General features: G+C 36.4%; 1 protein-coding gene across 1 annotated transcript; it reads left to right on the top strand.

Moving 5' to 3' along the window:
- Positions 1-3,627: 3,627 nt before the first annotated feature.
- Positions 3,628-4,292, top strand: LOC113629225 (small ubiquitin-related modifier 1-like). The gene has a single exon (XM_027123558.1). The coding sequence runs from the start codon at positions 3,628-3,630 to the stop codon at positions 3,931-3,933; it is 306 nt and encodes a 101-aa protein (XP_026979359.1). The 3' UTR covers positions 3,934-4,292.
- Positions 4,293-10,925: the final 6,633 nt, after the last annotated feature.

Genomic DNA, 10,925 nt, shown 5'->3' with positions numbered 1-10,925 from the left:
ATCCATTTTTCACAACCCCTCAAAACTTGGTGTTTCCTTTGGATGAGCTTTAATTTGTAATGTCACTCTTAAAAATAGGGTGCCCCAAACTGACCATAATATTCTTGGTGTGATCTAATTATCTCCATTACTTGCAGTAATGAAGCCTACAATTACATTTATCTTTTGAGGGGGTAGTCCCATTGAAGAGTGATCTTACCTCAATAAAATTCCCTGAAATTTCATCACCTATGTTGGTAAATCATACTTTTACTTTCTGCATCTGAACCTAAACATAAGACCTTGCACTTACCCCCATTATATTTTATCTTGTTAGATTTGGTCTACGGTTGTGGTGCGGAGTTGAGGCAATTAAAGCAAAATGTCATGGAGGTCATGACTCATAGATACTTAAGAGTGGGATTTGGGTCTTAAGTGACTACACTGTATAGGTGTCTTTAATATCATTGATAAACACTGTAAAGGTAAACATCCTTGTACAAATAGGATGAAATTGTAGATTCACCTTAATGCTCAAAGCTCAAAATAATTAACACATACCTAACTCAAGTATACCGTTATAAGGTTACTGCATTCTATTGAGAAATAATGTTCTATCTTATAGTTCCATATGCGGGGTTTGAAGCTTCACTGCTATATTTAAACTCAAGATTTCCTACTGAGTTTTCTCTAATTCACTTTAAATTCCAAACTTAAAAATCGAATAACATTTTAGATGTCAAGGTGGGTATGCTAAACCCTGCATTATTTCTTTCAGTGGTTGTTATTCATCCTCTTTCCCAATATTAGGAATTCAGTTATTTGTACAACACTCTTCCCATTATAGTTTAAATAGATTATTGTGTATGTTTCATGACCACTTAAAACCTCAAGAATAGCTAAGAATGAAGCATAACTATAGAAACTGGAGTCTGTTAAGCAAATTCTTTGGGAGGCAATATTCTAACATAACAGCTTAACTATTTTTTTTTTAGAAATATAACATATATCTCCAAAAGTGTCCAACACTCAAATGAACAGTTCAATGAGTGATGACAAAGTAAACACACAATCACCACTCAGATAAAAAAACAGAAGCCTTCCAGAAGGTACCCTAGTACTATCTCCCAATCACTATCTGCTCCCTCCTCCCTCTAATATCCATCCTGACTTCTAACACCATAGTTTAGTTTTATTTATATGAATGGAATCATACAGAATTCTTTTATGTCTGGCTTCATCAATGTTGTTGCATGTACCTCAGTTCATTCGTTATCATTACTGTAGAATACCATTCTATGATTATACCACAATTTATTTTTTCATTCTTTTGTTGATGAATCTTGTTTTCCAGTTTAAATCTACTGCAAATAATGCTGTTATGAACATTCTTATATATGTCTCTTGTTGGGTAGAAACACTCGTTATGCAGATGCCAATTCTTTCCAAATAATTTGATTGTTTTTTCTCCCCGCCCTCCAAACTTTTACATCTCATTTTTTTTTTTTTGGCTACACCGTGCGCACGGCATGTGGGATCTTAGCTCCTCGAGCAGTTGGAAGTGCAGAGTCTTAGCCAATGGACCACCAGGGAAGTTCCCAAACTTTTACATCTAATTGACCACTCAACATCTCTACTTAAAGGTCTAATAGTCATCTCAAAATTAACAGCCCCTAACTTGAAGTCCAAACCCTCCCATTCATTCATTCATTGAATATTTACAAAGTGTCGAGCAAGTGGCATCTGTGGCCTGTCACCAGGTGTAGAAGTCCAAACACTTCTGCTCACTACATCTTGGTACTGGAGTCACCATGGAAAACAACACAGTCAAGCAGTGGAGGGAACATCACTTGACTCACACAGAAGAAACAGAGCAAGATCAGTATCAGTACTGGGGATTGGTTCCCCCATGGCCAGCAGGGGGAACCTAGGCAGCCATGCAGGGCACAGCTGGCCTGCACTCAGCCCTCATGGCTACAGCACAATGACTCCTCCTTCTCCCACCAGGGGACAGATACAAGGGTGGGGCTGGCCAGGTGCCATATGATGCTTAAGCAGAACACAGGAGCACAAGCTGTGAGGACTCTATTTCTTGCTAAGTAAGTGTTCCAGGCCCAAGGCCCATTCTCACAGCCAAGAGAGGGGATTGCAAGACTGCATGCCCAAGATTGTCTTTCACAACACAAAGCACCTACCATGGACCAGGCTGTTGTAGGCTTTTGACTCCCACAGTTTTGCCATCTCAGAATATAATTCTATCTTTCCATTTCGTTAGGCCAAACTGTGGAATCATTCTTGAATCCTCTACTTTTTGCATACACATACCCATCAGCAAATCCTTCAAAATATGCAGGATCTAACACTTCTCCCAGGTCTGGTCTGAGTTGGCATCATCTCTAGTGGGATTATTATAATAACCTCCTAACTGGCTTTCTAGCTTCTGTTCTTGCTCCCCTTTTCCAACAAATTTTATTCTCAATACAGTAACCAGAGTGATCCTTTTAAAACCTAAGTCATGTCATGCCATTTCCAGTTCAAAGCCCTAGAGCAGCTTTCCATCTCATTCAGAGACTCATGCAAGGTGTTCCACAATCCATTACCTCTCTGCTCTCATCGCCCCTTTGGCCACTCTGCTCCAGCCGCACTGGCCTCTGCTGCTCTTTGAACCTACAAGGCACATTCATGATTATAAAACTCAGGGCTTCTCTATCTGGAATTGTCTTCTCCTAGATCTACATGACTCACTCCTTGATCTTTTTCAGGTCTTTGCTTAAATGTCATATGCTTAAATGTCACCTTTCCTGACCATCCTAGTGAAAACTGCCACCAGCTCCCTGCCCCATTACCTAAACCAGATAGTTCCTGTTCCCTTTTCCAATTTTGTTTCTTTATATTTACTTGTTTATCTGTCTACGTATCTTCTTTAAAAGAAGATTGATGTAAGGGATTAAAAACAACACTCAATTAATCCAAAGGAAGCAAGAATAAGAATATAAAGGGAAGAACAGGTGGGACAAACACAAGACAAATAGGAAGATTACAGACATAAACCTAACCCTTTCAATGATCACATTAAATGTAAATGCCCTTAATCAGGATTAATTTTGCTTCTCAGCTACGCATTTTCTCTTCATTATTTTTCAGTGAGAATACATGAAAAATTACTAAGAATCCTTTTCTCTTTCCTTATTTATTCTTTACACACTTCCTGCTCTTTTTTTACCCTCTAAAGAGATTTTTAAAAATAAATTTTATTTAAAAATTTATTTTATTTAAATAAATTTATTTTATTTTTAAAAAATGTAAATGGCTTAAACATCCCAATGAAAGGCAATCTGACAACAGGATGAGAAGACAAGGCACAACTATATATAAATATAAAAATATGAAGAGGTGAAAACAAAAGGGTGAGAAAAATATATACCATGCTAATACTAGTCAAAGAAAGCTGGAATAGCTATTAATTTTAGGCAAGACTACCAAAAGGCATAAAGAAGGTCATTTCATAATGACAAGGTGTTAATCAAGAGACTAATTATCCTAAACATTCACGCCCCCAATAAGAGCTGAAAAATATATGAAGCAGGCAAGGTTCTGCCTACCCAAGGCCGCTGCTGTGCAGAGAGCCCAGGGGAAGCCACCGTCACCATGTCTGACCAGGAGGCAAAACCTTCAACTGAGGATTTGGGGGATAAGAAGGAAGGAGAATATATTAAACTCAAAGTCACAGGACAGGAGAGCAATGAGATTTACTTCAGAGTGAAAATGACAACACATCTCAAGGAACTCAAAGAATCATACTGTCAAAGACACGACGTTCCCATGAATTCACTCAGGTTTCTCTTTGAAGGTCAGAGAATTACTGATAATCATACTCCAAAAGAACTGGGAATAGAGGGAGAAGATGTGATTGAAGTTTATCACGAACAAACAGGGGGTCATTCAACAGTTTAGATATTCTTTTTATTTTTTTTACTTTCCCTAATCCTTTATTTTTAAAAATAGTTCTTTTGTAACGTGATGTTCAAAACAGAATTGAAAACTGGCATCTCTTTAAAACATCTGGTAATTTGCATTCTAGTGTCTATTATTCATTATTGTTTGTTTCACTGTGCTGATTTTTGGTGATCAAACCTCAGCCCCCTTCATATTGCCGCCTCCTTTTTAAAAATTACGTATGTGCACAGAAAGGCCGCCTTCCAGGACTGTCCACTTTCAGGCTTGTGATAAGATTGACTAATGCAAGTAATCATAATGACTTTCCAGCTGGCCTTGAAAGTTTTAGCATGTGACTGCTTCACTCTTGGACTACGACTTTCAGTGGGAGATGGAAGTTTTTCAGAGAACCGAACTGTGGAAAAATGACGTTTCCTTAACTTGAAGCTACTTTTAAAATCTGAGGGTGTGGATCAAAAGAGGAATATCAGGTTGGAGTCAAGATGACAAAGGTGGTGAGAATAAATGACTAGCTCCAAAGATGGCTTCACTGAAGAGAAAGCATTTTAAGATGAAGGGAAAACCTTGTCAGAAGATCCCAGAAAAGTTCTAATTCTCCTTAGCAGTTAAAAGTTATTCATGCAGAAGTGTATACAACAGAACACTGCTCTTTTTGACTTTATTTGTACTTTTTGGCCTGGGATATAGGTTTTAAATGGACATCGTCAGTACCAGCTTCATTAAAATAAACAAAATATTTGTAAAAACCATAAAAAATACATGAAGCAATAATTGATAGCACTGTAAGGAAAAATAGACAAATCCACAATTATAGTCAGATTTCCACACCCCTCCCTCAATAATTGATAAACATAGAAAATCAGCAAGCATATAGTAGACGTGAGCAACACTATCAACCAACATGACCTGACTGACATTTATACAACACTCCACTCAATATCAGCAAAATACATATTCTTCTCAAGCACTTACTGAGAGAGACCAAATTCTGGGCCATAAGACAAGTGTTAGTAAATTTTAAAGTATGTTCTCTGAGCATAAATTAAATTAGAAATCAATAACAGAAATATCTCTGAAAAAGTCTCCAAACATTTTGAAACTAAATCATGTACTTCTAAATAACCCATGGGTAAATAAGAAATTAAGAGATAAATCAGGAAGTATTTTGAACTGAATGTAATTCACCATGTCAACAAATTAAAAGAGAAAAATCATAGGATCACCTCACTAGATGAAAGAATATACAGAAGACATTTGACAAAATTCAACATCCATTCCTGAGTGAAAAAAAAAATCAGCAAACCAGGAATTGAAGGAACTTCAAGCTGATGAAGGGCATCTATGAAAAAATTATAGTTAACATCATATTTAATAGTGAAAGACTGAAAGCTTTCTAAGATAAGGAACAAGACAAGAATATCACCACTTCTATTCCACACTGTACTGGAGGTTCTAAACACTATAATTAGGCAAGAAAAAGAAGTAAAAAGCCTTTCCTTTCCAGACTGGAAAGGTAGAAGAAAAACTGTCTTAATTCACAGACAACACGATCATTTATATAGAAAATCCAATTTATTTCCCTAGAACTAATAAATGAATTTTAGAAAGATTGCAGGATACAAGATCAATAAATGAAAACTAAATTTATACAAACTAGTAAAGAACAACTGGAATTTGGAATTTTAGAAACATCAAAATTTGTAATAGCATGAAAAATATGAAATATTTAGAGATAAATATGACAAAAGAAGTGAAAGATCTGCACACTGAAAACTGACAGAAATTTAATACATAGTAAATATATGGAGTTATACTTTGTTCATGGATAGAAGATTTAATATTGTTAAGATGCTGAGGTAGGCAGAATAATCATCCCCACCCAAAGGTTCCTGTCCTTATCCCTGGAACATATGAATATCTTAACTTACATGGCAAAGGGGACTTTGCAGATGTGATTAAGTTAAGGATCTTGAGACTAGGAGAGCTGGATTATCTAGATGGTTCCAATGGAATCCGAAGGGTCCCTACAGGGGAAAGAAGGAGGCAGAAGAGTCAGAGTCAAAGAAGGAAATGTGACTGCTGGCTTTGAAGATGGAAGGGTGGTACAAGGCAAGGAATTCAGGCAGCCTCTAGAAGCTGGAACAGGCAAGAAACGGATTCTCCCCTAAAGCCTCCAGAAGGAATGCAGCCCTGCTGACACCTTCATTTTAGCCTCATAAGACCTATTTTAGACTTCTGACCTCCAGAACTGTGTGCAAAGCGTAAACAAACTAAGTTTGGGTTTTTGTAAGCCATTAGGTTTGTGGCAATTTGTTACAGCAGTAATAATCAAAAATTCTAAATTCTTTTGTAGAAATTAACAAGCTGATTCTAAAATTCATGTGGAAATTCATGAAAAGAGACCATATACCGAGCATTTAAGTCATTTAACATTAACAAAGTACTCACTATGTACTGATCTCTCTTCTAAATGTTAGGGAAAGAAAAAAAAAACATAGAAGGGAATGTCCCTGACCATGAGCTTCATTGATTCATTTGCTCATTCAACAAATATTTACTGAGCACCTAACAGATGCCAAGCATTTTCTTAGATGGGACACATCACTGAACAAAACATTAGCTGCTCTCATGGAGCAAATGTGGGATGGGATGCAGGGCAAGGGTACAGAAAACAGTAAACAATAAATATAATTAGTGGCACACTAAGGGTGAAATGGTGGGAGCAGTCAACCCTGGTACAGGCAATAAGGGAATGCTTTGCTGAGAATTTATAAACAATAGTCAAACTGACTAAAAAGCAGCTGCTTTTTATTACTACCATGAGCTGGCAACGCTAATCAATGTCACTGATGAAATACCCCTCCCTGAAAAAAATCTTTTGTTGATCTAAGTTCTAAACAATTGCTACAGTTACTGCTGAGTTTAAATAATACACATGTAAGTTTCAAATTATCAGATTTTTATTTATTCTTTAATGAACGTTGTTTTCTACATAGACATTCATTTGGAAAACTCCCAGTTATAAAGCTGGCCCACATACACGCAGACTTAACCACATACATCTGTTTCAAGAGAAGCTCATAAGGCTTTGACATACTTCAAGCTTGCCTAATGCAAAGTTGTTGTCTCAAACCCTTTCTTAGGATGCACTTCACTTCAACCCTGTGGTATGACACTCTTCTGCATTTAAACCATAGATTCAAAATAAACAATGATAGCACAGGGACTGTAAATACCAAGAAACAGAACGTGAGTTATTACAATGCTGTCATTTTATGGGACCTTCTTTTCGGCATTTATATTTGTGCTTAAAATTTTAAAACAACGAAAGTGCAAGCAACGGGATGGAACATTTTTGTTTGGCAAATGCAAATTTTAGTTCACACTCAAGATATGTTACTAAATTTGAATAATACCTTTAATATTAAAATATTATTCTTTTAAACTGTTAAATGTTTCCAAACTAAATAGCAAAAAAGAGAATAAAACATATCAGCAATTTTATCATTAGTTGCCTAGATTGTATATTTGGAGATTTTCAGTATTATTTTTTTAAATCACTTATTAAAGAGAAATCAATTACATAAAATATCAGCCTCTAACCAAAGAAGCAAAGTTCAGACATTTACCTAGATATAAAAAACTGGCTAAACATTTGTGCTTTTTTTCCTGCCTTATACTATAGCGTGCATTTCCTTTTTCTTATTTATCTTACTGCCATACTTATAATAATGAATCTCAATAAATTTCACTGCCTGCATAATAAATAATTTCATTTATGAAATTTTTATGAAAATAATTTCATCATTTAGGGGAGGAAAGTGTTAAAAATTATCCATTTGGGGTTTCATATGTTCTAGGCACATCACTGAACATAATAAGTAAATTATCTAGTATATAAGAAAGTGCTAGGAGCTAGGGAAAAAACAAAGCAGGGTAAGGGGAATGGGAGTATAAAGACAGGGCATGAATGTTAAAATATAATAGGGTGGTCAGCATGGGCGTCACTGAGGTGAGGCTTGAGCAAAGACTTGATGGCATGGGAAGGTTACTAGGTATCGCATGGGAAGGATACCAGGTATCTGGGAATTCCACAGTTACTATTTTTCATATATTTGTTGCAATATTTCATCTAAAAGATCTTTATGGTATGCTCAGTTTGAAAATGTCTAATTTAAGACTTCCAAGAGGTTCAAGAAAAAATGTAATTTGATTGCATCCCTGCAGTCTTCCCTTCCTAAATCCAATCCAAATACCAATTACCTTTCCTTGAGCAGTTATTAAAATCAGCATCCAAGTGGGCCAGAAGGGTGGGTTGAAGTCTCAGGATCCAGATGAAAAGAGCTGAGTTTTCCCCCTGGATGAGAATGGAGGCCCTAGCCTAAGCAAGTAGCCCTAGGGCAAAGGCAGGAATGCCCCAGTTCTTGGGAGAGAGCCTAACCCATAGAAATTGGTCATCCCCCCCTCCCCAAGAAGACCAGCTGGAAGGGGAGAAACAGAGCAAAGGCAATGATTAAACAGATAGCAGAACAACTATTCCACAACTGCAGAGATATGAGACAGAAGATGGAAAGGTTCGAGTTCCAGGCTTTGATGGGGGGAGGGGGGAATCAACAACTAGACACACCCTGATAAAATTTCTAAATTTAAAGAATAAAGAATAAAGATCTTAAAAGTCTTAAAAAAAAGTCACTCTCCAACACCAGAAGATTCTGGAGAACAAACTCATATTTTTTTTTTTTAGTAAATGAAGGCAAAGAATCAAGCATTTATCTTACCTCTCCTGTACAAACTGACCTCCAGGTAAACTCTAGTGGATATGAGGAAATATTTCTTTACTTTTGTAAAGAATATAAAATATTTTATATTCCAGATAATAAATTAAGAAAAATGATAAAATTAGAATATCAACATTTTTGCAACTCCTAATTAATTAATGGCTCTAGGCATTGTGCTTCAATAGCGGCAACTCCCTGGAGAGATAAATAGGCATTACACACTTCCAATGGGAAGAAGACTAAACCACCTACTAAGAAGACTAAACCACCACACTTCCAATGGGAAGAAGACTAAACCACACTTCCAATGGGAAGAAGACTAAACCACCTACCTACTGGCCAAAAAACCCCAAAAACAAAAACAAAAAACTCAACCTGAACTTGATCAAGGCTCTAGATTCAGTTATCAATTCACAAGAAATACAGAAGACAAAGGATCATGTTAACTGCACCACAGAGATGCAGTCAGCAAAATCATACTGTAAGAAATTCTTCAGAACTCGGTTTCTTCAGCGAATAAACTGCAAGGAAGGAAGAGAGGTGGATCACATAGAAGAAACCTTAAAGAATAAAAGAAATACTAATCAATCATCCACGTATGGTCCTGTTTAAAAGAATTATGAAACTTATGAGACTATTAGAAATTTGAGCACTGACTATTTGATGATATTAAGGAACCATTATATTTTTAGGGTGAAAATGATATTATGATTGTTTTTTTAAGTTCTTATCTTTTAGAGATACCAACTGAAATAGCTGATGAAATGGTATGATGGCTGTGATTTGCTTCAAAATAACATGACAGGGGCTTCCCTGGTGGCGCAGTGGTTGAGAGTCCGCCTGCCGATGCAGGGGACACGGGTTCGTGCCCCGGTCCAGGAAGATGCCACATGCCATGGAGCCGCTGGGCCCATGAGCCATGGCCACTGGGCCTGCGTGTCCAGAGCTTGTGCTCTGCGACGGGAGAGGCCACAACAGTGAGAGGCCCGCATACCGTGAAAAAAAAATACATAAATAACATGATGGACATGGATAGGGTAGCAACGAAGCCAGACTGGCCAAGAGTTGGTAATTGTTGAAGCTGCTGATATGTATATGTGGGTTTACCGTATGTTCCGTCTACCTTTATTATATAGAAATTCAAGCACAATCAAAAAGTTTTACATAAGGCTTTTCTGTTGACTAAGTAGAAGGGTAAAAAAAGCATTCAGCTTACTACAAAGGATGCTACATGAAATATCCTAACTCTTCTGAGAAATTCCAAACACCATAATGCCTAATATAATCCAAGAAGCTGAGAAAAAAATTACTTATTTCTGGCTCTTGGGAAATATATTTAATGGGTGATAATTTAGCATTTTATTGGAATGTTCACATTAGCACAATATAAAAAACTCAAAAAAGTTATCTTTAACGACAATGTCTTCAAAGAAAAAGATTATTTTAAGGTGTCAGAACATATACCACGTTCATACCTTCTTTCTAGTTGCTAACCTAAATGTTGCTTAAGATTTAAGTCATCAAAACAGTATTATGGTACTGGCAAAAGAACAGACACATAAACCAATGGAACAGAATAGAGAACCCAGAAATAAACCCATGTATATACAAATTAACTAATATTTGACAAGGGAGCCAAGAATATTCAATGGAGAAGAGACAGTCTCTTCAATAAATGGTACTGGGAAAATTGGATATTCACATGCAAAAGAATGAAACTAGATCCCTATCTTACATCACTCACAAATTTAACTCAAAATGAATTAAAGACTTAAATGTAAGACCTGATACCATAAAACTTCTAGAAGAAAACAAAGGGAAAAAGCTCCCTGACAATGGTCTCAGCAATGATTTCTTTTTGGATATAACACCTAAAGCACAAGCAACAAAAGCAAAAATAAACAAGCAGACTACATCAAACCAACAAGCTTCTACACATCAAAGGAAATGATCAACAAAATGAAAAGCTATGGAATGGATAAAAATATTTGCAAACCACCTATCTTATATGGGGTTAATATTCAAAAAATATAAGGAACTCATACAAATCAACAGCAAAAACCAAATAATCCAATTTAAAAATGGGCAAAGGACCTAAAAAGACATATTTCTTCTTTTTTTTTTTTTTTTTTTTTTTTTTTGTTCGTTGGCCTCTCTCTTCTTTTGCCTCTTCCGCTGTGGAGCACAGGCTCTGGACGCGCAGGCTCATCG

The sequence above is a fragment of the Aethalodelphis obliquidens genome, unplaced genomic scaffold (assembly GCF_003676395.1).
Source record: "Aethalodelphis obliquidens isolate GAN/ISIS:26980383/991018 unplaced genomic scaffold, ASM367639v1 scaffold26, whole genome shotgun sequence".
Lineage (NCBI taxonomy): Eukaryota > Metazoa > Chordata > Mammalia > Artiodactyla > Delphinidae > Aethalodelphis > Aethalodelphis obliquidens.
Note: the sequence above shows the minus strand (reverse complement) of the source record. Positions and strands in the feature narration are given on the sequence as shown.

Coding starts and splice junctions, on each gene's coding strand:
- LOC113629225 (XM_027123558.1), top strand. CDS start 3,628: ATGTCTGACCAGGAGGCAAAACCTTCAACTGAGGATTTGGGGGATAAG.